General features: G+C 48.0%; 1 protein-coding gene across 2 annotated transcripts in view; it reads right to left on the bottom strand.

The window, feature by feature from the left end:
• LOC128419859 (protein-arginine deiminase type-2-like) overlaps window positions 1–27,701 on the bottom strand; it is a 104,420-nt gene that overhangs the window by 36,736 nt on the left and 39,983 nt on the right. Inside the window, exons 1-6 of one of the 2 annotated variants that reach the window (XM_053401049.1) lie at window positions 20,171–20,333; window positions 9,488–9,671; window positions 7,284–7,356; window positions 4,836–4,897; window positions 2,063–2,180; window positions 1,445–1,570 (exon numbers count right to left, since the gene is read on the bottom strand). In XM_053401049.1, the coding sequence (XP_053257024.1) occupies window positions 1,445–1,570; window positions 2,063–2,180; window positions 4,836–4,897; window positions 7,284–7,356; window positions 9,488–9,671; window positions 20,171–20,262 (655 nt within the window). In that variant the 5' untranslated portion in view covers window positions 20,263–20,333. Of the gene's footprint in view, window positions 1–1,444; window positions 1,571–2,062; window positions 2,181–4,835; window positions 4,898–7,283; window positions 7,357–9,487; window positions 9,672–20,170; window positions 20,334–27,701 lie in introns of those variants that run through there. The other variant, XM_053401050.1, reaches the window with a different exon arrangement.

Below are 27,701 nucleotides of genomic sequence, written 5' to 3' on the forward strand. Positions count from 1 at the left end.
TTTTGGGACTACAACTCCCACCATCCCCAGCTAACAGAACCAGTGGTCAGGGATGATGGGAGTTGTAGTCCCAAAACATCTGGAGGGCCGAGTTTGCCTATGCCTGATCTAGTTTAACCTGCTGCAATGCAGGAATCTCAACCAATGCTTCCGTGACAGATGGCCACCCAACTTCTGACTTAGAAGGAAAAGCTGGAAGAGGGAGACAGACCCCCTGCTGTGTGGTCCTGAAGAGACAGGGGGCTCAGTCAACACCCAGGAAAGTGAGGAAAGGAATAGCACAACCCCCAGAGAATCTTGTGCCAGGATGTTGTCCACGCTCCAGGTACCATTAGGAAAGGAACTCAAAATTAAACTGCCCATGTGAATCTATGGTGCATCCACACTTGCCATACTGTGGACAGTTCTGGTTGCCTCACTTCAAAAAGGATATTGAGGAAGGTTCAGAAAAGGGCAGCCTAATCTATCAAGGGGATGGAGCGGCTCCCTTACGAGGAAAGGTCGCAGCGTTGGGGACATTTTAGCGTTGAGAAAAGGCATGCAAGAGACAACACGACAGACGTGAAAAGCCATCCTCGATCTCTCTCATGACTTGCAGACATCCAATGAAGCTGAATGGTAGGAACTTGAGGATGGATAAAAGGAAGGACTTTTTCACGCAATGCACATGTGTAACTCCCTTCCACAGGGTCTGTGATGGCCACTAGCTTAAAAGGTAAAGGTAAAGGGACCCCTGACCACTAGGTCCAGTCGTGGCTGACTCTGGGGTTGCGGCGCTCATCTCACTTTATTGGCCGAGGGAGCCGGCGTACAGCTTCTGGGTCATGTGGCCAGCATGACTAAGCCGCTTCTGGCGAACCACAGCAGCGCACGGAAACGCCGTTTACCTTCCCGCTGGAGTGGTACCTATTTTTCTACTTGCACCTTGACGTCCTTTCGAACTGCTAGGTTGGCAAGAGCAGGGACCGAGCAATGGGAGCTCACCCCGTCGTGGGGATTCGAACTGCCAACCTTCTGATCGGCAAGCCCTAGGCTCTGTGGTTTAGCCCACAGCGCCACCCGTGTCCCTGGCCACTAGCTTGGATGACTTTAAAAGAGGATTGGACAAATTCATGGAGGAGGAGGAGGAGGAGGAGGAGGAGGAGGAGGAGGAGGAGGAGGAGAAGGCTATTGATGACTACCAGCTACAATGGCTCTGCTCTGCCTCCACGGTCAGAGGCAACAAAGCTTCTGAATCTCAGTTGCTGGAAATTGCAGGTGGGGAGACGGCTCTTATGCCTGGTCCTGCTTGTAGGCTTCTCTTTGGGGTGGCCAATGCAAAAACAGGAGGCTGGACCAGAGCCGGCACTGGGCCTGATCCAGCTGCCAGGCTCTCCTTATGTCCTGATGACTCTTGCAGTAAAAACATCACAACAGAGAGAGTGGAAACAGACAGCCCACTTACTCTGCAGGTAAAAGACCCCAACTTTGTCGCAGTCGGACAGTGGAATGTAGAGGACCATCTCGTAGCCTGGAGGCAGCCGGTCAGGGCCTTTTGTTCTCAAAATCATGCGGGACATGTCTTCCAGGTCTGTGGGGGTTCGATGCCCGGGACAGAGAGAGGATAGGAGACCCGGGGCACGGGGGAGGAAAAGAAAAGAGAAATGCACATCAGAATTTGGGGATTCATTATGAAAATCTTGGAATACGCAGAGATGGCAAAATTGACAGCGCTGATACAAATCTAGACCCTTTTAAGGACCGGGAACCTCTTTTCTAGTCTATATAAAATATTATTTCACAAATGCAAGGATCACAGCGGGGTTTGAAGTGCAAGAAAATAGCAGAATATATTAAGAAACATGTCAGAGAGGGTGAAGTTAGGTAAGGCGGAACCTTAAGAAGCAATTGTATGTCATTTGAGTTACAAACATCAGTGTCAAGTGAGCAGGAAGACACTAGTTTTGTTGAATTAGAATGTAATTGCTGAGTAACAAACATAACTTTCTAGATTGGAAAAAGAATAAAATACTGTTACCAAAAAAAAGAAAAGGGATTTCGGGATTCAACAGACCCCACCTACCATCCTTCGAGAAGACTTTGTCATCTTGGCAGTCCTCCTTTCCGGTGTACGGATTTTCCTTATCGCAGTTCACCAGCAGAACGGCACCCTGCCCATCTGGACCCCACGTCCACACCGCCTGGAATGGCAACACTTTCACTGCATTTCGATGGCACTTTCACCTCCAAGGAGCTCAAGGTGGCTCTCCCTCTCCTCATTTAATCCCCCGACAACCCTGCGAGGTAGGCTAGGCTGAGAGGCAGTGACAGGGCCCAGGCTTACTCCAGCACGTTTCATGGCCGAGTCCGGGGGACCGGGGGCCAGATTTGAACCCTTGTCTCTCCTGGGTCCTAGTCCAACACTCTAACCACTACATCACCACTGCCTCTTGAGTTTAGCCAGCAGAATGGGGCAAAGGGTTTCCCCTTTTTGCTTTTCTCATTTGAACCAGTGCTAAGCCAATAAGATAAATTCTGTTTCCCCACTGCCTGCTGGACGTTCTCCATCAGTTAACTACAACCAATCTAGAACGCAGCTGCCAGACTGGTGACTGGGAGTGGCTGCCAGGACTGTCTAAACGTTGGTCCTGAAAAACCTACATTGGCTTGTAGTAAGCTCCCCATTCAAAGTGTTGGCGTTGACCTTTAAAGCCCTAAACGGCCTCGGCCCAGTATACCTGAAGGAGTGTCTCCACCTCCATCGTTCTGCCCGGACACTGAGGTCCAGCTCTGAGGGCCTTCTGGAGGTTCCCTCGCTACGAGAAGCCAAGTTACAGGAAACCAGGCAGAGGGCCTTCTCGGTGGTGGCATCCTCCCCGTCAGATATCAAGGAGATGAGTAACTATACAAAGCAGCACATTCTGCTCTTGCAGATTTGTGACCCAATTACTGTGGGTTCGTCAGTGAGTTTCTGCATGCATTGGCCTTCAATGATTTTTAAAAAATCATTATTCTTATGGATAATTGTATCGTTTTACCTTTGAGAATTTCCCCCCCTTCTACAACCAAGCAATGTCCATTGTGAAATAAATAAGTAAATTTTAAAAATTTAATCAGTTGTCTCAGTGAGGTTGACAATCATTTTGAAGACCCTCCAAGTGTCCCTATTTTCCAGGGACAGTCCTGGATTTACAGAAGCTGTCCCGGTTTCTGATTTGATCTCGGACTGTCCCTCTTTTCCTTAGGACGTCCCTTTTTCCATCAGGGAAATGTTGGAGGGTATGGAGTTAATAAGTAACTATACAACCTTTAGAAGATATCTGAAGGCGGTGCCCTGTATATGGAAGTTTAAAAAATATTTATTGTTTTATTATGTTTGTGTATACAGTGGTACCTTGGTTCTCGAACGTAATCCGTTCCGGAAGATCGTTCAACTTCCAAAACGTTCGAAAACCGAGGCGCAAAGGGTTGTCTGCCAATTCAGTTGAGAAAATTGAAAAACAAGCAGCGGAAGCCATTGGACTTCTGAGGCGCGTTCAAAAATGGAAGTGTTTACTTCTGGGTTTTTGGCATTTGAAAACCAAAACGTTTGGCAACAGAGACATCCGAAAACTGAGGTACCACTGTATTTTGGAAGCTGCCCATAGTGGCTGAGGCTACCCAGTCAGATGAGCAGGGTACAAATAATAAAATTATTATTATTATTATTATTAGCCATTGGCCTGATCAGCATGGGGTTTTCCTGACGTTCTTCTCCTAAACAGTGGCTGGGACACTCAGTGCCACTCTTCCTTGGGAGTCAGATTTTAAGGAAGGCTCTGGGTTGCAGTTCTGTTGGGCACAGCACTCTGCCCCGATTGACCCCAGGGTAGCAAGAGGCTCTTTCCAAGGAGCGTTGCAGCCCAGATGGATCACTGCCTCGCCTCAGCAGGGAGCCTGGAGGAATGGAGGGCCTCTGTGCCAAAGGACGGGTGGCAGGGCAGGGCAGCGCAGAGCGGGAGGCTCCCCTTTCGTACAGAGTGTCCCAGCCTTTCCGTGGGAGCTTTTCATGGCAATTTAAATGCCTCGCAGGGCTGAGGGATAACCCCATTTGACTCCGTCCTGCGCCCCCTCCTTCCCGGACGGCTGGTTGGAGAGGAGAGCTGTTTCCACAAGGCTTTGGGGACAGAAGCACACAACCGGGATCAGGCATTGCAGGTGGGCACTAAGGAGGCAGGTGACCCAGTCCTGAAAGTTATGATATTACAAGGAAGCTGCCTTTCACCAGGTCAGACCACTGGTCCATGCACCTCAGTACAGTCTACTCTGACTGGCAGTAGCTCTCCAGGATTTCAGGCAGATTTCAGCATTCAGATTTCAGAGAGGAGAGCTTAGTGTCACGAAGAAGAGCTTCAAATGATCTGCTCCCATCCTAGGAAGCCAAGGGCCAGTTCTGTGCCGGGCCCAGCAAGTGACCTTAGTCCGGCCATCACCCACCTGGGTGCCTCTCGAGCTGTGATGAACTATAACACCCATCAGGCACAGAGAGAGCGTTTCCGGTGGCACTGGATGATGGGAGTTGTGATTCCAAACAGGTGGAGAGCATCAGGCTCAGTGCTTTTTTTTCTGGGGGGATGCAGGGGTATGCAAACCCCTAAACATTTGGTAATCTAAGTTTGGCCTCATTGAGGGGCAGTAATTCAATATGAGTAGGAAAATGAGAGTACCCCATAACATTTCTTTAGGGAGAAAAGCACTGATCAGGCTGGTGAAGGGATTGAAAGCTGGGTTACCCCCCCACCCCGGCATTTTTTAAAAATCTCTTCACCACATCTTTGCAAATCTCTATACAAACAAAAGCAGGAGGAAATGTTCACCTTTTTGGGGTGGTTCTTCTCCACCACCCCATCGCGGTCAGCATCGACATCCAGAGAAATCTCTAGAAAAATACAAAAGTCAAGTCAGCAAGCCCTTCCCACTTTGTGGCATATCTGGGACATTTCCTGAGCACCGCAACCCCAGAGTCGTCCACGACTGGACCTAACGGTCAGGGGTACCTTTACCTTTACTTAGAGAGAAAAGCCAGATATTGGGTAGTTTCCCAGTTTCCCGATCCATCTATAACAGTTCCATGCTACTACTGTGCTTTTCCCCCTAATATCCCACCTTTCATGGATCTGAATGATCCATTCCTAGGTCTTAAAAACCTAGGAAGCTGCCTTCTGATGTGCCAGAGCTCTGGTCCACCTACCCCTGCAGTGTCTACACTGGCTGGCAGCAGCTTCTCCAGGGCTTCAGACAGGGAGTCTTTCCCCAGCTCTACCTGGAGATGCTGCTGGGGATTGAACCCAGAACCTTCTGCATGCAAAGCAGGTGCTGCACCACAGAGCTATTGCCTCCTTCTAAAAATAATGCAAGGCGCTAGTCCTCAAGGAGCACACAGAAGAGGGAGCAAGCTTGTTTTCTGCTGCTCCAGAGGGCAGGACCCAAATGGATGGATTCAAATGAGGAGATTCCAACTAAACCTCAGCTGTGGAATGGACTCCCTCAGAAGGTGGTGGACTCTTCCACTGGAGGTTCTTAAGCAGAGGTTGGAAGGCCATCTGTCATGGATGCTTCAGTTGAGATTCCTGAATTGCAGGGGGTTGGACTAGATGACCCTCAGGGATCCCTTCCAACTCTACAATTCTATGATTCTAAGAGTAAGTAACAAAGCTTGTGTGTGTGTAAGACAGTCCTTGCTAGCCTGATTCAAGAGTCCAGTAACATACACCCCACCCACCCATCCACCTTTCAAGGCGGGCCAACTATCCGGTTTCCCGACGGCATCCGGACCCATCATGTGAGACAACCCCGGCATTGCTGGAGAGCTGTTTTCGCTGCTGCCTTGGAGACCAGAGGGACAACGCTCACGGCTACGGTTTCTCTGGAGCGACGGCCCCAAGAGCCAGCACAGCTGGGGTGGAAGGAGCTCCCTGCTTTCACAAAAAAGGCCAGAGCAAAATGAATGCAGCCGTACCTTGGTTTTCAAACTCCTTGTGGCTCGAACATTCTGGCTCCTGAATGCCACACACCCAGAAGTGAGCGTTCCGGTTTGCAAACTTTTTTCGGAAGCCGAATGTGCTCCTGCAGCCAATCGGAATCCACACCTTGGTTTTCGAACATTTTCGGAAGTCAAAATGGACTTCCAGAACGGATTCCATTCAAGAACAAAGGTACGGCTGTAGATAAAAATTGCTCCACCACCTCCACAACCAGCACTGGTAGGTTCTTCCAGATGCCGCCAGGAATTCCAGGGTGCCAGCTCAGAGTTGTTTTGTTTAGCAAGAGTTTAAAACTGCTTGATAGAAGCATAGCATAAGAAAGATCCTAAAAACAGCCTGCAGGATCAGGCCGATGGCCCATCTAACGCAGCATCCTGTTCTCACACTCGACGGCCAGATACCCCGATGGGAAGTCTGCATACAGGACCCTCTGCCCTCCAGCAACTGGGATTCAGAAGAATGGCAGCCTCCAACAGTGGAAGCTTCTTAGCTGCGTCAGACGACAGTTCCTTGGTGCGGAGACAAAAGCTGCCTCTTTGCAGAGGGCACCAAACTGGGAGGGGTAGCTAATGCCGCAGAAGACAGAATCAGGATTCAAAATGACCTTAACAGATTGGAGAACTGGGCCCAAATTAACAAAATGAATTTCAACAGGGACAAATGTAAGGTTCTGCACTTAGGCAGGAAGAACCGGATGCACAAATATAAGATGGGGGACACACCTGGCGTGCCAGTAGTACATGTGAAAAGCATCTAGCGGTATTAGTGGACCACATGCTTAACATAACAGTGTGATGCAGCAGCAAAAAATGCTTATGCTCTTCTAGGTTGCATCAACAGAAGTCTAGTGTCCCAATGTAATCATACCACTCTGTTCTGCCTTGGTCAGACCACACCTGGAATACTGTGTCCAGTTCTGGGCACGGCAATTTAAGAAGGATATTGGCAAGCTGGAATGAGTGCAGAGGAAGGCAACCCAGATGATCAAGGGTCTGGAAACCAAGCCAGATGAGGAATGGTTGAAGGATCTGGGTATGTTTAGTGCGGAAAAGAGGAGACAGAGGTGACAGGATAGCTGTCTCTCAAATATCTCAACATCAGGAAGAACTTTCTGACAGCAAGACCTTTAGAAAGTGAAACGGACTGCCTTGGGAGGTTGTGGACACTCCTTCGCTGGAGGTTTCTAATCAGAGTTTGAAAGGCCATCTGGTCCTTCCCTACTCTATGATCCTAGGGGGGAAAACAGAGAAAGAGAGGGGAAGAGCACATTTTCATACTTACCAATTCCCGTCAGGAAAACGCCAGCTTGGTCAATGGGGTGGCCTCCATTCTCACCATAATAGCCCACAGTTACCTGAGGAAGGAAAGAACATACAATGCAGAATTAAAGTTTTAAAAAGCGAAAGAGACAAGCTGGAACTATATTGACAAGCTGGGAGATTTGCTGAGGAGGGTGACCAAGATGATGATGGTCTGGAAACCAAGCCTTATGAGGAATGGTTGAAGGAGTTGGGTATGTTTAGACTCGAGGAGAGGAGATACGATAGCCATCTTCCTAAAGGCTGTCCCATGGAAGAGGGAACATGCTTGTTTTCTCCTGTTCTGGAGGGTAGGATCAGAACCAATAAATTCAAAAAGGAACATGGATGAAAAAAAGGGTTTGGATAGAAAATAAGGTGATATTATAAGCTGTAATGCTTTAAGTTAAGGATTTGCTGAACAAATAATCTGAAATGGAATACAAGAAGGGGAGGTATGAGGAGGTCAGAGAAATTTGTTATTGAAAAGTATGTTTTATGAACTATATGTTTTTTTATCTCTTTGTTTGTTTTTTGTTTGTATAAAAAATTGGAAACTTTAATAAATATCTTTAAAAAAAACCAAACAAACTGAACTGCCAGAAAACAAAAACAAAAAACAGAACCAATAAATTCAAGTTACAATAAATGAACAACTTTCTGACACCAAGAGCTGTTCGACAGTGCAATGGCCTCCCTTGGAAGGTGGTCGATTCCCCTTCCTTGGCAGTTTTAAAGCAAAGGTTGGGTGGCCATCTGTGATTCCTGCATTGTCGGGGGTTGGACTAGATGATCCTCAGCGTTCCTTCCCACGCTACAATCCTATGAAATGGAAAAGGGATCCAGGGATACGTTGTGCCAGATAAGGGTCAGCTGCATGTTCACCACCAGCCCTTCTGAGCTTAGAGCTCTCCAGTCTCTATGCCAGGAAAATAACTGCCAGCCTTGGTATTTTTGAGGATGAAGCTTGCAGCATTAGGGGACTGGCACAAAACCACAGCCCTTGCCACACACAGCCCCTTTAGAGACACCAAGAGTGATTTCAGTTTTGCAATCAGCTGGAAGCAGAACTGAAACAAGAGATTCACATGACCCTACACGTTTGCCCCTCACAACTGTTAAGAAAACTGGTGCTGATGCACCCTAAAAGGTAAATGTAAACTGCAGCGTTTGCATTTGCAGTGTTTGCCCCCATCCCTGCCTCGCCATGTGCCTGGCTGCTTGCTACCTGTCCTGATCAAGCTGTACATTTGTAAATAAAAATCCTACAAGTCCTGATACTTGTAGAATACAGTGGTACCTCGGGTTAAGAACTTAATGCATTCCGTTCTTAACCTGAAACTGTTCTTAACCTGAAACACCACTTTAGCTAATGGGGCCTCCTGCTGCCGGAGCACTATTCTGTTCTCATCCTGAAGCGACGTTCTTTTTTTTTATATATATATAAATATTTATTGGAATTTTCAAAAAATAAAGAAAAAACAAAAAAACACACTTAAAAACACATAAAATTTACATTTCTTACTGTCAATGACCAATTTCCTTGACTTCCCCACACCTCCCCTTCTTGTATTCCAGTTCCAATTTTTAGCTCAGCAAGTTCTTGTCCCCAAACTTTACCTTATTTTCTCTAATTCATTTTAGTTAACCAATTTTAACTTATAAACCTCAATCTTTATACATCAATACTTATTCTTAAAAATCTTTTTCTAAGGTCGGCCCCAATTCCCTTCCCCGAATTCCCCATTTTTATGTTATTGGCAAAACAAAATTTAATGAAACAGAATATAATTGTACACCCTTTGGATTCCCAAAGCCCCACCACCCCCTTTCCCGGTTCTGAAGTGACGTTCTTAACCCAGGGTACTATTTCTGTGTTAGTGGAGTCCGTAACCTGAAGCGTATGTAACCTGAAGCATATGTAACCTGAAGCACATGTAACCTGAGGCACCACTGTAACAGAATTGTACAGTGGGAAGGGAATCCATAGGGCCATCTAGTCAAAGCCTTTGCAGTGCAGTAATCACGGCTAAAGAATCATAGAACTGTATGGTTGGAAGGGACCCTGAGGGTCATCTAGTCTAACCCGCTGCAACGCAGAAACCACTGCGAAACGCTGCCCCTGCTTGGAATGCAAAACTGAGCCTACCAGCTCAGGGAAGCAACGAGTGTGGGAATGTCTCTTACTTTGTTGTCGTTGGCCTCAGTGCTGGGATGCGTCATCTGTATACTCAAGGTGATCTTGGGGTCCAGAGGCCACTGCTTCCCGCCATTGGCAGGGGCATGCTCCGATTGGCCGTCGCTGATGATTTCGACCTCGACGTCATCCGAGTGCTTCACGGCGAACGTGACTGCATCAGCAGGAGCTGCTCTGTAAGGGAGCAGGCGGAAGGAGAGTGGTGACGTGAAACTGGGTGTTTGCAAAACCGAGTTGAAGGGAAGTCAATTATTGTTATGTGATTTAGTTATCTAATTACTATAAGTTTAATTTGTTTGTATCTTATGTTATGTACTGTTTTTCCTTTTGGTTTTTTGGGTGTGGTTTTTTTGGGTTTTTTTTTCTCTTTACTTTTTCGTGTTCTGTTTGCCTTTTTTGTTGTTTTAATGTTTGGTGCTGTATAATGAAACCAATAAAAATTATTAAAAAAAGAAGAAAAGAAACTGGGTGTTTGCAGATCCAGCACAGAACCCTGAAACTCCCCCAGTCTTTGCCCCAGAGAGCCTACAATCTACATTTGCATTGACTTCATTCTCTGGTCACAGCCACAACATTGCCCAAGCTTTGATTTTCCTCTTCTTCCTCCTCCATCTTTCCCCCCCGGGAAGCACCTGGAACCCCCAGAGTATCTAGCTGCTTGTGGTTGGTGCACAACAGGAAGACTCCAGTCCTCATGGTTTTGAAGGGTGAGTCAATTTAAATAAGAACAGAGGAAGCTGCCTTATTACTGAGCCAGCCCATCAGTCTACCTAGCACATGACTGACTTCACTGACTGGCACAAACAGCTCTCTAGCTGGACTGGTGACTGGGAACATCGCCAAGACCATATAACACTGGTCCTGAAAGACCTACATTGGCTCCCAGTACGTTTCTGAGCACAATTTAAAGTGTTGGTGCTGACCTTTAAAGCCCTAAACCATGGGTAGGCAACCTAAGGCCCGGGGGCCAGATCCGGCCCAATTGCCTTCTAAATCCGGCCTGCAGATTTAGCATGTTTTTACATGAGCAGAATGCATGTTTTTATTTAAAATGCATCTCTGGGTTATTTGTGGGACATAGGAATTCATTCATTCCCCCCCCCCAAAAAAAATATAGTCTGCCCCCCCCCAAGGTCTGAGGAACGACCTCCCATAAGATGTCAAGGAAATAAACAACTATTTGACTTTTAGAAGACATCTGAAGGCAGCCCTGCTTAGGGAAGTTTTTAATGTTTGATGTTTTATTGTGTTTTAAATATTCTGTTGGGAACCACTCAGAGTGGCTGGGGAAACCCAGCCAGATGGGCAGGGTATAAATAATAAATTATTAGTTGTTGTTGTTATTGTTGTTAGAGACAGGAAGTCTTTAGACCCTCTGAGGGATCAAACCTGGGACCTTCCGCATGCAAACCAAGTGCTCTCCCACTGAGCCATGGTCTTTTCTTTAAAAATAAAGCAAGCTTCTAGTCCTCATTGTTCTGACAGAAGGCTGATTTAAACAGGAGTATAGAAAGAGACGCGGGTGTATAGTATATAGGAGTATAGAAAGAGACGTGGGACGCGGGTGGCGCTGTGGGTTAAAGCCTCAGTACCTAGGACTTGCCGATCGAAAGGTCGGCAGTTCGAATCCCCGCGGCGGGGTGCGCTCCCGTCGTTCGGTCCCAGCGCCTGCCAACCTAGCAGTTCGAAAGCACCTTCGGGTGCAAGTAGATAAATAGGGACCGCTTACCAGCGGGAAGGTAAACGGCGTTTCTGTGTGCTGCGCTGGCTCGCCAGATGCAGCTTTGTCACACTGGCCACGTGACCCGGAAGTGTCTGCGGACAGCGCTGGCTCCCGGCCTATAGAGTGAGATGAGCGCACAACCCTAGACTCTGGCAAGACTGGCCCGTACGGGCAGGGGTACCTTTACCTTTACCTTTACCTATAGAAAGAGACTATCGGTCCATCTTATCTAGTGTCGTCTACACTGACCGGCAGCTTTCCCCACTGCACCTCCTTTCATCCTCCACTCGCCAGGTCTGTCAGCTGGCATGGAAGGAGCAATCCTACTCTGGGAGAACTCAACCCTTGAAAGAGAGAGTGAATTTAATCTTGCACACATGTGCTGGAAAAGACTCCAAGCCAGGAGAGCCAAAGAGGTCTCTGTTAGCGGGAGAGATTTACTGCCACCACAGCTGTACGGTCCGCGGCAGATTTTGCATGATGTGCAGAGCTCCGCCTCCTTCCTCGCCCTTTCCTATATATACCTGGCGACAGTGTGAGAAACTCAGATATATAAGCTGGGTGCCGAATGGCTCCTTAAACCAGAGTTACAGTTGCCAAAACAGAATGCCTAGTTGCCATTTTTTTGGGCCAGATGGCTCTAAAGTCACATTTTTCAGTATGAGTTTTTGATTCTACACAATTGTGTTGCTAGTGTGTGAAAACAGACAAGATCCAAGGATCCCCAGGCATGCACCTCCAGATTGTGCAGATTCTCAGGCGCTATCCTGGAGCCCTGGCATCTTCACTTGGTTGCAAGTTGCCGATAGCCGGGTGCAAAATGCACCTGGTGACTCCTGAAGCTTCAAGAGAGGCAGAATATGGACTCCAGCCCTCCCAACCGCAATAGAAACTGTAATAAACGAAAATCTGCCCTTGTTCCCTTATGGGGGACACAAGAGCCCTTATAGAGTCCTTTGTAGGTTCTCCATCGGTTGGAGAAAATAACAGAGGCCAACCAGAGAATATTGAGATGCAAAGCAGCAGAACTGTTGCAACAGGGTGCTCCCCTCACATGCAGGAAAGGAGGAGGACCCAGAACAAAGGTGTGCTCGCCCTTATATAGACATTTTAAATTGCCCGCCCTGGAGTCCAAGACCACCCCCAGAAATATCATACCTACATCACAGGAGTAGCGCAAGACCATCCCCCAGATACATCATACCTACATCACAGAAGAGGCAGAACAGAAATCTACCTACAACAGAAATCTGAATGTGTTGTTTACCTCCTGTCTGGCAGGTTACCTGTTAATGCTTTCTTGATTGGATATCCTGGGGAGCCTGGCCAGTCTTTTGTAATGATAAATACTTCGTTCCTGAGCCAGGTCACAGGCTCACCCTATTCATACACAGACATACCCTTAAGACAGGATTTGTGAAGGAAAAGACAATGGGGAGGCTTTTCCATTTTCCTTCGACCTTGCAGAGAAAGATTTGAGGTCAATTTGGGAGGGACAAAATGGTTTCAGGACTTTTTCTGTGGGGTTTCAGACATGTGGTTTATATATGCAGTTATGAACATTTATTATATATATAAGGCCTTATTTTTTTTATTTCAAAACATACACCAACAACATAGAAATACTGTATTGGCCCGAATATAAGCCGCACCCGAATATAAGCCGAACCTTTAAAATTGGAGGGGGGGGGGAGAGAAAAAGAAAAAATACCCAAATATAAGCAGCTCCATTCCTTGCTGCTCCTGACTGAATACTGGGGGGTGGGAGCCAGGCTGCATTGCCGGTGCCCCACACTCCTGGCTGCATACCGTAAGGTCACGAACATAAGCCGCACTTTAACTTTTCACAGTCGTAATTTGGGGGGAAAGTCAGGCTTATATTCAGGCCAATACGGTAATATTGAATTTCATATCATACCTCATTCCAACTCTACAATTATATGATTCCAATAATATGCCAGTTACTTATTGTGTTTCTCTCTCTCTCCCCCCAGTTCTCCTTTGGATTCCTTTGAGGGACACGTTCCTTGTCTTATAGACAGCCTCTCCTTGCAAGACTTGAGATTTCAACTCTTCCTGGGCCCTGCCAAACCTGAGCTGCGACCCTCAAAGCAAGGACCCTGGCTCTGCTACAATTCAGGACAAGCTGTGTTGAACATGAACCGCCAGACGACACCGGTTTAAGAAAATATGATCTCCGAAGAATGCAATTATCATTGTTAAGCATCCTGATTTCGACACACCCCAGCCTCAGGTTTGCTTTTGTAGTGCAGCCATGGGCTTCAAGGTCAGGGGAAGTAACCTGAAACCCTTCCTCTTTTGGATCTTTGGTGGCTGGCCGGCCCACCCAATTCACCCTTTTGGGAGCCATTGCATAACACCCCTAAGCTTCCCACATCTATTTTTAAATGCTGCGTCAACTAGACCCCTGACAGTGGCAGCTGGATTCTGCATTAGCAAGGGACCCGAGTGCCAGCACCAGCCCACTGCAACTCCTTGACGGGAGGAGAGGAGCAGCTGCAGCAGTTGACACAGCAGATTGAAGCTGATAATGAGAAACCCCAGGGCAGTTGGAACCTGCTGCTTGCAGCACACAGCTTCCTCCTTGGTTACACCCAGGACTGACATCCTGTCGACATGCCCCAAAAGCTCTGGGCAGTTGACATCCTAGCCCTGCTCTCTGAAAAGCCAAATAAATGAGATTTCAGATGCCACCCAGAATCTTCCCTAATATATCACCTATAAATGAAAAAATCAGAGTAATATTTTTTAAAAGGATTTGCATTCATTCAACTACATTCCCAAACAGGCACCAAGACTGTATTAAAGGTGCTCTTTGCACGACCTTCGATCTGACCTATGCAATCAAAGCAGATCCTTTATGATTTGCACTCAATGCACAAACACATATAGGTAAAGGTAAAGGGACCCCTGACCATTAGGTCCAGTCATGGCCGACTCTGGGGCTGCAGCGCTCATCTCACTATATTGGCCGAGGGCGCCGGCGTACAGCTTCCAGGTCATGTGGCCAGCATGACAAAGCCGCTTCTGGCGAACCAGAGTAGCGCACGGAAATGCCGCTTACCTTCCCGCCGGAGCGGTACCTATTTATCTACTTGCACTTTGACGTGCTTTCGAACTGCTAGGTTGGCAGGAGCAGGGACCGAGCAACGGGAGCTCATCCCATCGTGGGGATTCAAACCGCCGACCTTCTGATCGGCAAGTCCTAGGCTCAGTGGTTTAACCCACAGCGCCACCCATGTCCCACAAACACATATAAAATGCAATTTTAAAAATGCTGGAAATGCTGCCAGAGGGGATTGAAGCTGGGCACACTGAGATGCAACCCTTGCCATAAAATTGAGCAAGATTCTAGTCCTCATGGTTCTGAACACAGGGCTCATGTAACTAAGAAGCTGCTTTTCAGTGAGTCAGGCTGTTGGTCCATCTATCCCAGCATTGTCTTCTCTGGCAGGCAGTGGTGCTCTAGGGTTTCAGACTCAGGGGGTCTCTCTCAAGATGTGCCTGGAGATGCCAAGGATTGAACCTGGAACCTTCTACATGCAAGGCAGATGTCCTGTCCCTGAGCTATGACCATGCCCCCGGCCAGCAAAACGTAATAAAGATTAACCACAGAAGTCTGGGTGTTTTTAGTATCGGAAAGGGAGAAAAATTATCCTGCAGAGACAAGCATTCTTTAAAGCCCTCTGAATTCCACTTCCAATGGCATAATTGACTTGGCAACTCCACTGCTTAAAACACACACACACACAGATCACACAATGGGTGACGGTGCCATCTGCAAATGCCCCTGGCAGAAAGCCTGGCATAAACGCCTCATTCAGCGAGCAGGACAATGGACAATCAGCTGCAAACAAGCATTTGCAGTGACAGGGGAGGCTTACAAAGGATTACTGGGTTCTCTCTGAATGGATGACCATTTAAAAATACAGACAGGCAATGGGTAAAGGGGCATCTCAATACAGCTCGGCCCCCAGAGCCAGTTTTCAAAGCAAGGGACGGGACCCCGAAACAAACAGCTAACAAAACAGACCTCTGAACATGTGCAAGCTGCCCACTATTCTTAGCCACCAAACAACCAGACTACCAGCTTCTACATCTAGGATTTGGGATGAGAGGTTACAGAGCATAGGTTTCAAGGCAACCTTGAGCCCCGATGTCTCTTCCCCAGTCTTAGAAACTTAGATATATAAGCTAGGCACCAAATGGCTCCTTAAACCAAGGTTGCAGTTGCCAAAATGGAATGTCTAGTTGCAAGTTTGGGGCAAGATGGCTCTTATTTTTCAAACGATGGACTGACTGTGATTGATTCTCAGTTGAACATCTGGCTAGTTAAGGTGACAATCTTGAGCTAGGTTGAGAACTTTGAGAATTTTAAAAAGAAAAGTCACCTGATCCAGGGACAGTCCACATATATATTAGCCAGTTCTGACCTCTTTTTCTTAATGGTGACACGGACCATTCATAACGTAGGAATACCCTTCACAACTGTGAGCAGGGCATTGGAGTGGGGGAAGTGAAGACAAGCGACAACAGTTAACTATAACGTCGTTCACTGCTCCTGCTCCAGCTGCACAGAAAAAGCATTTTGGTTCCTGAAATTCATTCTGACTGCGCAGATAAAATAGAACAGATAAAATTCTACAGGACAGAGCATTACTGTGAGAAAACAGTCAAGATCCAAGCATCCCCAGGCAGTGGCGTAGCGTGGGGGGTGCAGGGGGGGCCGGCCGCACCGGGCGCAACATCTGGGGGTTAGGGGGCGCAAATCCACGGGTTAGGGGGCGCAAATCCACAGGTTAGGGGGTGCAAATTACTTGCCTTGCCCCGAGTGCTGACAACCCACGCTACGCCACTGTCCCCAGGCATGCACCTCCAGATGGTGGAGATGTCAGGCGCCATCCTGGCTTGGTTGCAAGTGGCCGACAGCCAGGTGCAAAATGCACCTGAAGTTCCCCACTTAGATGTAAGATGGTAATCTGAGCTTGTGCAAAACGCTTTTCTAGAGCCACTGAATGTTAAATGCTTTGAAGTCCTAGGACTGCAGGTTGCCCATCCTTGCATTAGAAGGCAAAGTGGTGATGGAGGTAGCTAGGGGCAGTGAAGACCAGCGAGGGCTTAGTTCAGGGATGGGGAGCTTGTGGTTTTCAAGGTGTTGCTAGACTCCCAACTCCTGTCAGCACCAGCCAGCCTAGTCTATAGTCAGGGATGACGACAAGGATGGTGGTAGCTAGGGGCAGTAAAGGCAAGTGAGGGTCTAGTTTGCGGATGGGGAACCCAACGCCCTTCAGGTGCTATTGGACCCCAGTTCCCAGCAGCCAGTCTGGCGAACAGTTACCAGGGATGATGAGACATTAAAGTTGCCCACCCTGCCTTTGGAAAGGCAGATTGGCGATGGAGGTAGCCAGAGGCAGTGAAGGCAAGTGGGGACCCTGTGGCCCTGCAGACAATGGTGGTGGCGCTGTGGGTTAAACCACAGAGCCTAGGACTTGCCGATCAGAAGGTCGGCAGTTCGAATCCCCGCGACGGGGTGAGCTCCCGTTGCTCAGTCCCTGCTCCTGCCAACCTAGCAGTTCGAAAGCACGTCAAAGTGCAAGTAGATAAATAGGTACCGCTCCGGCGGAAAGGTAAACGGTGTTTCTGTGCGCTGCTGTGGTTCGCCAGAAGTGGCTTAGTCATGCTGGCCACATGACCCAGAAGCTGTACGCTGGCTCCCTCGGCCAATAAAGCGAGATGAGAACCGCAACCCCAGAATTGGTCATGACTGGACCTAATGGTCAGGGGTCCCTTTACCTTTATCTCTGATAAGCCTCAGCAACCAGTTTGGTTAATGGTCAGAGGATGGGAGGTGGAGGGCCACAGGTTCCCCATCGTTACGTTAGAAAATGGCAGAGCAGTGATGGAGGTAGCCAAGAGCATTGAAGGCAAGTGATGACCCTTCAGGTATTATTTCTGGATTTCAACTCCCAGCAGCCAGCCCAGTCAACAGTCAGGGATCGTGGGAGTTTTAGTCTAACAACATTCATAGAATCATGGGATTGTAGAGTTGGAAGAGAACTCAAAGGTCATCTAATCCAACTCCCTACAGTGCAGGAATCTCAGCTAAAGAATCCAGGAGGATGTTTGGTTTGAAAGTGTCACCTCTCACAATGGCACACAAACAATGTTTGCCATTGCAGGTAAAAGAGCTCTGAAATCTGAACTAAAGAGTGTCACTGGATGCATGCTGTGCTGGGAGTACGCCCTGCTGAACACAGTGGGATTTACTCAGGAGGAAAACATGTACAGGATTGTGCTCCTTTGCATGTTAGAATTTAGCAGCGCAACCAAGCCCAAGGCTCTGTTCTGCTCCTGAAATGTACAACCTTACACCCTAAAGGAGGCGCACCCCTGAGCATATGCAGAGTGTTGCTCTCTCACCACAGACCCCCATACACCTGGCACCAACGGGCATGTCATTTCCAGGTGGTTCAAAGACATGAAAAGCATGCTGGAATCTGGAAAGCCTAAAAGGTTTTAAATATATATATCCTGTATATATCTTTGTCATTGAAACCTCTGTGCTGAAGACAGGGCTCTTGACAGCCCTCCCTCATCAGAGACAGAGATGACAGGTCACTCTCTCCATCTCTGGCACCTACTCACGGCACCAAGAAACCCCTTACTTGAGCAGGAATTTGAAGGATTGAGATCTAATCTCAACACTCCCATGCTGGGGAAAGGATTCCCGGGTGGACCTCAAACAGCTGCTTGGGGTGGCTGAGCTGACCACAGGACAGGGCAGGAGTAAAAGAAAGTGGATAATGGGGAAAAGAAGTACGTAATCTTCCAACAAGATGTTGGATCAGGCCAGTGGCCCATCTAGACCAGCATCCTGTGGCCAACCAGGTGCCCCAAACCCACAAGCAGGATTCAAACACAAGAGCAACTCTCTCCTCCTGCCGTTTCCAGTAACTGGGATTCAGAAGCATGGCTGCATCTGAATGTGGAGGGCAGAGCAAAAGCATCGGGTATAGTAGTCATCAATAACTCCCTTTTCCATAAGGAGGGGGGGAAATCAGAGCCCCATTCTAGTATAGGAGGTATCCTGGTGCTGAGAACCACAGCTAAGAGTCCAAGGCAAAGCAGGCTCCAGTTTTTCAGGAAAGATCACTCTTCCGTGGAAAAAGACAGCAGGGGGATCTCCCCAATGAGCCGCAGGTGGAGGAATCAGCAGAGCTGCAGGTTAACACAGGATGCTGCGTCACACCAAACATGAAGGCGGCTATCAAAAACCATAGGGTGTAACAAGCTCCATTCCTGCTCAAAGAGCAGACCAATTGAAGTCAATGGACATGGCTAACTCAGCTCCAATGGGCCTCTTCTGAGTAACACTTAGCTGGCTAACAGCTGAATATACAAGGCGTCAGGTGTGAGCAAGGCATGCTCCGTTATTCACTTAAATTTATCATTGCACGTACAGCCCACCTTTCCTCAAGGTATTCCCCTCCCTGTTCTTAATCCTCACAGCAACCTTGTGAGGCTGAGAGACAGTGAGCGACCTTCGAGGTCACCAGGTTAGCTTCACATGGTTGATCTGGATTTGATCTCAGGATGCCCAGGTCCTAGCCCAACACTTGCTTTTGGCTGCGTTACGCCTCCTCTCCTACAAACACCCCATAGGGCTCCTACTCATGTTAGTGTTTCATCAATGAGCCAAGTCACTTAAAGGAGCTGCAGGCATTCCTAAGCACAGCTTCAAAGCTGCAAGGGAGAAATAGCTCTGTATAGCCAGAACCTTGCAGATCGCTTCACCAACCAAAGACAGACTTTTCATACCACTACTCCGCAGCAAATAATTCTGAACGGTTTCCGAGAGGCCTTAGGTCAGGGGTCAGCAAACTTTTTCAGCATGGGGCCAGTCCACTGTCCCTCAGACCTTGTGGGGGGCCAGACTATACTTTGGGAGGGAATGAATGCCCCACAAATAACCCAGAGATGCATTTTAAATAAAAGCACACCTTCTACTCATGTAAAAACACCAGGCAGGCCCCACAAATAACCCAGAGATGCATTTTACATAAAAGGGCACATTCTACTAATGTAAAAATACGTTGATTCCCGAACCATTCGAAGGCGATTGGAATGGATCCAGCCCCTGGGCTTAGTTTGCCTCTCCATGCCTTAGGGGAAGGTGGGGGTCGAGGTTTTAAACATCAGAAGGGGGTTCCAGTGGCAAACCACCACCTTTGAAACAAAAATATGTACTGAGCTCTCCAAGGAGCTCTCCCAGCCCTACCTGGGACCTTCTGCATGCAAGGCAGCTGCTCTGCCAGTGAGCAGGGGGTTCCTCCAGACTCTGGAAATATCGGCAGCGGGGGGTGGGGTGCAGCTCCCAGATATAGGGAAATGGAAATCAGAGCACCGATATCTGGCAAGAACAGGTGATGCTAAAGGAGGCTGTTTGCACCTAAGAAGATGGTGGAGAGACATTTTGCTGGGAGGGGTGATTAGAAAGTGGGGGGGGGGCATTGACAGAACTAAAGAAATATGGGTGAGGATAGGCAGGTGTCAGCATGGGGTGGGTAATGGTGAGGGTCGGGCAGCAAAACCAATAGGGGGTTGGGGGTGTCAATATAGGAAGGGGTTGCTTTGAAAAGAATTTCTTGCTGGGGGGTGGCAGCAGATGCTGGGCTAAATAGAGGATGGGAATCGAAAAGAAAGGTGCTTTTCGGGGGGTGCTTTTATGCAGTGGCGGGGGTCCCCTTCGGACGATGCAATTTTGGGGGGTGGGCTATTTGGGAAGGAGAGATCCAAAGGACCTAAGACTTAGGGCGCGCGCAGGAGAGTCCCCTGGAAAGTCGTGCTGGGTAGTGCGGCGGCGGGGGGTTCCCTTTCTGAAGATGCAAAACTTTTTGGGGGGGGGAGATGGAAGTATAGGCGACCTCACCCATAGACGTCGGTGCAGAGTCGGGTGCCCACCACGCAAACCACCTCGATCCGGTTCCCGAACTGCAGCCGAAGCGTCCGATCGCGCCCCATCGCGCCGGGAGGAGCCGCCTCGGTTGGTCCCACAGGTGGCCACTGAGGCCCGCCGTCCGCTGGCCGCTGCCTGCCTAAGCCCGGCCCCGCCCCTCGGTGCGGGGGGGGGGGAGAGGCTGTCAATCAAAGCCATTTGAAAAGAGAGAGAGAGCGCAAATCGCCCAGCTCTCCATTAAAGAGACCGAACTGTATTTTTAGCAAAGTCGGGGGCGGGGGGGGGGTGTTAAGTTGTTTGCGGAGACAGAGCAGCGTCCGGCGTAGCGCCGCCTAGAGGTCACCTGGGGCTTAGCTCTCCCACCGTGCCTCTGAGCAAGTGCAGAGCGCATTTCTTTAGCTGCAAAAGCGTGTATATACCGCTGCGTCGTAAAAAAAAAAAAAAAGTGCCGCAGCGGTTTGCAACATGGTTTAAACATAGGAAAAGCTTTAAGTAGCAGGAACCGAAAGACCATAGTTTGTTTTTAAGAAGGTGGGGGAGGTGAACAAATCCATGCAGGGGGAGAGGTTTATTTGTCAGGCATAACAGAGAAATAGTTTCATTTTTGTCCCAAAAATCTTTGCACTATTAAGTATTCTGACTGTGACATTTTATTATTTCTTTAACATTTGTTGTGTAAACAGACTGCCTGCTTTATTGCTCCCGATCCTAGAGAACCCTGTTTTTATATTCTTTCCAGGCATGCACCGATAAGGAATCACAGAATTGTAGGAGGGGCACCCAACGGTCATCTAGTCCAACCCCAAGTATAGTATAATATAGTTCGGAACGGATCAAGAGTTCCAAAGAAAAGTTACTTAGGCCTTAAAGCATTGCCGGTATTTACTGCTTAAGTTGAAAAAATGAATGTAAGTAAGAAATCAATCTGTGCTTCTGGGTAAGATGTAGACAATTTTTAAAAAAATAGATGCCAAGGGATGAATTCATCCTTGGGCAAAGATGTGCATCTTGCTGACCCCTTTAGATGGCAAGATGCTTGGCCAAGAGATTCCTCTGCAGGCCCAACCCTGGCTATAAGACATCACAGAGAAGTAGAGACTCCAAGTTCAGAAGAAGTCTACCTTGGACTGCCAAGCTCCTTGGGATGCTCAGCAAAGAGGAGGGCAGTTTCCTTCAGATGAAATCCTGGAAGATTCAGGACCGCTAAAAGGAAGTCCATTTTTAGGCAGCAGAGAGCTGAATGGAATTCGCTCCTGCAGGAGGGCAGTGAAGGCCATTGACTTTGATGGTTTCAAGAGAGCATTAGACAGATTCATGGAGGAGCTATTGATAGTAGCTAATTCATCATGCGAAAGGCTGGGCTGGATGAATCCCAAGCTGGAATTAAGATTGCCGGAAAAAATATCAACAACCTCAGATATGCAGATGACACAACCTTGATGGCAAAAAGTGAGGAGGAATTAAAGAACCTTTTAATGAGGGTGAAAGAGGAGAGCGCAAAATATGGTCTGAAGCTCAACATCAAAAAAAAACGAAGATCATGGCCACTGGGCCCATCACCTCCTGGCAAATAGAAGGGGAAGAAATGGAGGCAGTGAGAGATTTTAATTTCTTGGGCTCCATGATCACTGCAGATGGTGACAGGAGTCACGAAATTAAAAGACGCCTGCTTCTTGGGAGAAAAGCAATGACAAACCTAGACAGCATCTTAAAAAGCAGAGACATCACCTTGCCAACAAAGGTCCGTATAGTTAAAGCTATGGTTTTCCCAGTAGTGATGTATGGAAGTGAGAGCTGGACCATAAAGAAGGCTGATCGCCGAAGAATTGATGCTTTTGAATTATGGTGCTGGAGGAGACTTTTGAGAATCCCATGGACTGCAAGAAGATCAAACCTCTCCATTCTGAAGGAAATCAGCCCTGAGTGCTCACTGGAAGGACAGATCCTGAAGCTGAGGCTCCAATACTTTGGCCACCTCATGAGAAGAGAAGACTCCCTGGAAAAGATCCTGATGTTGGGAAAGATGGAGGGCACAAGGAGAAGGGGACGACAGAGGATGAGATGGTTGGACAGTGTTCTCGAAGCTACCAGCATGAGTTTGACCGAACTGCGGGAGGCAGTGGAAGACAGGAGTGCCTGGCGTGCTCTGGTCCATGGGGTCACTAAACGACTAAACAACAACAACATTGATGTGGATATGCTCTTCCTCCACGGCCGGAGGCAGCAATGCTTATTTTCTCCTAACTAAAATGAAACCAAATCATAGGGTTGATGTAAATTCCTATAACAGGGTCGCCCCGTCCAACTCCCCACAATGCAAGCATCACAACTAAATGAAGTGGGCGGGTGGGGGAAGAGGCAAGACCAGTCAGCTGGAAAATTCAATACAAAAAGGAAGGAGCCCACCTAGAGTCTTTTAAGGTCGCTGTGGCCAGATATGCTTTAATTAAGATACGCAACTGAGGGTGGGCCTTTGCAAGTGGAGTGGGTGACAGGGTGGATTGCAGGAGAAAAATTCAGAGCTGGTGCCAGGGGATCTGGGGGAGAATAGCGCATGCCACCACCAAGCTGGGTATTCATCCACCTTGTCAACATTCTGGTGCAGTGAGTGTCTCCACTGGCAAGCCACAAATGTCACCATTAATTGTGCTAAATTGACAGCTGCCCTGAATAGAAATCTTTTGCCCCTGCCCCACTACCATCCAGTTCCCGCCCCACAACTCTGTCTGTGGAGATTTGCTGGGTAACAAGAACGGGGATCAGGCTAGCGGGTAAACTGAGCTCAGCAGCTTCCTCTGATGTGGGGCAGAAATTTCCCCCCAAATTTGCCATCAGTTCTAGTGTTATGAGAGAGGGAGAAAACCTATTATTTACCCACTTTCTCCATGGCAGGAATAATTTTATAAACTTCTGTCATGCTGTCTCTTATTCGCCTTTTCCCTAGAAAAAATCCCAAATGCTGCAACCTTTCCAATCCTGAATTGGGTCCAATTGCAGCACCTTCAAGATCTGTGTTGGGTAATTCCATTTCACTATCCACGCCTGCTGCCGCCCCCCAACAGCCAGGGAACCACATTCTCTTCCAGGTGTAGTTCCCTGGCTATCTTCAACGGAAGCCCCACACAGAGTGCATTGCAGTAATCTAACCACAATTGTTTGGAAGTTGATTTGGGCTCTTGAACGAGAAGGCCAGTGAGAGAAGACAAATTCCTCTGGGAAATAGCTGCCCCCAGTGGACAGTCTTTCTCTGTAATTTGGGGAAATTTGGGGTACACTCCTGGAGTGCCCAACCATTGCAAATTTGTACAGTTTTAGCTTCAGTCTAAATGCATTTGCTGTTTTTATGCTTTTAACCACCTCAGAAGGTGGTGGACGCTCCTTCATTGGAGGCTTCTAAACAGAAGCTGAATGACCATCTGTCAGGAATTCTTTAGCTGCAATTCCTGCACTGCAAGGGGTTGGGCTAGATGCTCAGGGGTCCTTTTCAACTCTACAGTTATATGAACCTTAACTGTTTTTAACCATCTTTTGTGTGCATTGTCTAGAGCTGGTTGTTGGAAAGGTGATGAATAAATCAATGACAAGGAAATGTCAAGAAAGTGTGGGATGTAATCAGAGCCGTCTTTCCTATTGGTCTTAGTGGCGCGTTGCGCCAGGGCGCTGGCCTCTCAGGGGCGCCCCAGCGAGTGGGGGAGCTGTGTGGCTTTGTCGGCAGCCTCCCCTTTCCCTGCACACCCGTCAGCTGTGCCCCATCAACCATATGGCTGGCGGGCATGCAGCTTGCCTCCCAAGCCTCAGTGGGAGGAAAGCGATCCCTGCAGAGGCTTAGGATGGAACCTGCGCCCCACCAACTATATGGCTGGCGGGAGTGCAGCTTCCTTCCCAAGCCTCCACGGGAGGAGAGCAACTCTGGGAAATGGGTGTGTGTGTGCCGGAGGGTTCTTTGAACCATGGCGCCGGATATGCTTAAGACGGCCCTGGATGTAATCTACTGAGAGCAGTCAAGTACAACATTCCTTGAAATGCTAGAGAAGACATGCGAGGGAATGTTTGGTCCAGCCAGTCAAAACTTCCTGTTGCTCCTGGCTGGAGCATTCTTCCTTTTGCATGTTGCAGGCCTAACCTGTCCAGGTAACAAAAGGACAAGGCCTGCTGCCACCCTCTCCCTCTTTTTCACTTCCTTCTTCGTTTGACCAGTTTCTTAGCTAGGACTGCTCTGTTAGCTCTCAGCTAGCAGGAGCACTGGGATTATCCCCCCATATGGGGTAGATCCACATGTACATATTTGTGACTAAGTCTGCTTTCAGGGATTCAACTGTGAACTGATGTAGGTAAACTTCTTTTATTGACTTTGAATAAGATTGTCGCGTCTTTATTCTTTTAAGAGAGATTCAAGGGAACGTACCAGGAACATACAATTCAGTCTGACACAGACTGAATCGTACAATAGTGAGAAGCTCACACGAGCTTGCAACCAGCTATCTGCTGTGCATGTAAAAGGGGAATTTAAACTCTGCTAAGTAAAGAAACTTGCTAGCGCAAGTTAGGACAGATATTAATAAATAATATATCCTCTCCTGCTGCCCTGAACATTCCCACAGAAAGCTTGTTTGTTTCAAGATGTACAAAGCTGCATTCAGAAAGGCTTGTTTTATTTTTGCAAAGTGCAGATTCTCGTGGGTTGAAACAAACAAGACTGTTTATCTCTTCTAAGTGCTCCATTGTGGGGTTCTCGACGGTGCCAAAAAGGACTCAGGTTACCTCCTGCCGGGATTTGGAGGATCAAGCACCAGAATTTATAGGGACCTTGACTGTTCCTCTGAGGAGCTCATGGGGACAAGGGCTCCTAGGGACACTTGCAATGGGAACGCATTTGGGCTTCCGGAAGTCAGAGTCCCTGGGTGGCCCCAGCACAGCTGTGGGTAGGTTGCAAAGTTTTTAGGGCAGGGCTTGATTATCTGAGGCGGGTTTCACTCTGACAGCTGCTTAGAACACCCTGATGCAAACCCAGTACATATGGATCTATTTAAAAGCTGGTTGCCTCTGGGCATATGCAGAGTGTGTTTCCCTTAGCGAGTTGCAACTACATCAATGGATGGGTTTCTGGGTCTTTTGGGTCATTGTCCTGAAGTTTAGGACTAAAACTATGTTTTGGATGGAGACTCCCTGTGGATTTCCTGCACAATATGGCTTTTGGATTCCCTTAAAAAAGAAATGTTTCATAGAAATCATAGTATTGTAGAGTTGGAAGGGACCATAGGGTTATCTTGTCAAATCCCCTGCAATGCAGGAATATTTAAGTGATACATTGGTCACATCTGCACCATACTTTTAGAACACTCTTATCTACCACTTTGGGATTCCCCCAGATAATTCTGGGAACCATAGTTTGCTAAAGGTGCTGAGAATTGCTAAGAGACCCTTAACAAACTATAGTTCCCAGGATTCTTTAGGGGAAGCCTCAAACAATGCAAGTATGTGAAGGACCCTAGACAGGTAGGTCCTTCATATGGTGTTGATTGTCTGGTGGCTTTTGTTATGCTACATGCAGTGGATGCGAATTTCTGTCCTCTTGTGCTAGAAACCTCCTCTCCTCTCCTGGAACTGCTCTGTTTACCTTCTAAACCAGGGGTCCTCAAACTAAGGCCCGTGGGCCGGATAAGGCCCGAGGGACTTGTTTATCTGGCCCATGGCAACTGTCGCTGCCGCCGCTTGCTCTTACCAGCACTGTTCTGTGCGGCTGCCCACTTCCGGGTCGGAGGAGCAGTGTAAATAGCTTGTGCGCATGCGCAAGTGTGCACATGTGCAAGCGTTGTTTCTGGTGCACATCCAGGTCGGAGGAGGCCCGTGCACATGCGCACAAGCCATTTCCGGTGCTCCTCCAACCCGGAAGTGCACCGGAAATAGCGTGTGCACACGTGTATGGGCATGCGCTCCCCCGTCCTCTGGCACTCCACGCGATCAGTGCTGGAGACTCCGGCCCAAGGTGCGGTAAGTTTCCTGATCCCTGTTCTAACCTGATGAAGAGTTCTTGAGAATTCAAAAGCTTGCAAAGCATCTCATGAAATTTCGGCTGATCCAATAAAGTCATTGCCGTAATACAGATACAGTGGTACCTCAGGTTACATACGCTTCAGGTTACAGACTCCGCTAACCCAGAAATAGTGCTTCAGGTTAAGAACTTTGCTTCAGGGTGAGAACAGAAATTGTGCTCCAGCAGCGTGGCAGCAGCAGGAGGCCCCATTAGCTAAAGTGGTGCTTCAGGTTAAGAACAGTTTCAGGTTAAGAACAGACCTCCGGAACGAATTAAGTACTTAACCCGAGGTACCACTGTAGTAGAATCTTTAAAATGTTAGTTTTATGCAAGCCTCGTTTTACTGTATTTCATTTTTATATTTTTTTCTGTTTATCTTCACTTACAGATCTGCCTTCTGCTTGCTCCTGAAGGGCTAGCAACTTACTTCCCTTTTCGCAGACAGAGGCTGAGACCACGCCCTGATCCCTACCTACCCACAACGCTTGGTGATTTCTAAACTTTGAAACATTGCACTCTGTGTTTTAATAAAAGCCAGAGCACTGCAAACCGAAGGGAAAGTTCTGAGGGTGGGTGCGGAATTTTGGAGACCCCTTGAGCTCCCTTGGAAATGGATCCAGGCTTTTCTAAATAAATAAATAAATAAATAAATGGAATAGCATTGATGCTCAGTGAAGAACCTTAAAATAGAACAAGCACCTCAGCACCTTACTGCCTGTCAACGCCTCTGGCAGGGCTCACAAATCTTTTGTCCTGAAAAGGGTCATATGGCTTATTATTCCATAGATGGCTCCCTCTGTGGGGATTTATAGTACAGACCTCTGAGCATGTGCAGTTTTGCAGCTGAAACTCGCTCACGTCATTGCACCGTCACAACTGCAGGAGCAGAGCAGGGTGGCTGTGAGATTAAAGACTGAAATAAATAAATTAAGGTCTTATGTATATAATAAAGGTTCATAAATGTACCAAGCAGACACATACATAGATCTATAGGCCACATGTCTGAAGCTGCACAGGAGAGCAGCCATGGAGCCATTTTGACTCCCCATTGTCTTTTCCTTCACAAATCCTGTCTTAAGGGTATGTCTGTGTATGAATAGGCTGAGCCTGTGACTTGGGCTCTGGAACTAAGTACTTATCATTACAAAAGACTGGCCAGGCTCCCCAGGGTATCAATCCAGTAAACATCAACAGGTAACTTGCCAGACAGGAGGTAAACAACCCACTCAGATTTCTGCTTTAGCCCACCCTTTCTGTGATGTAGGTATGATGTATCTGGGGTGGTGGTCTTGAACTACACCCCTTCTGTGATATAGGTATGATGTTTCTGGGGGTGGTCTTTGACTCCAAGGTGGGCAATTTATAAGTGGGACTCCAAGGTGGGCAAGTCTATATAAGGGCAGACACACCTTGGTTCTGGGTCCTCCTCCTTCTCCTGTGTGTGAAGGGGGAACCCTGTTGCAACAGTTC

The sequence above is a fragment of the Podarcis raffonei genome, chromosome 8, assembly GCF_027172205.1.
Source record: "Podarcis raffonei isolate rPodRaf1 chromosome 8, rPodRaf1.pri, whole genome shotgun sequence".
Taxonomy (NCBI): domain Eukaryota; kingdom Metazoa; phylum Chordata; class Lepidosauria; order Squamata; family Lacertidae; genus Podarcis; species Podarcis raffonei.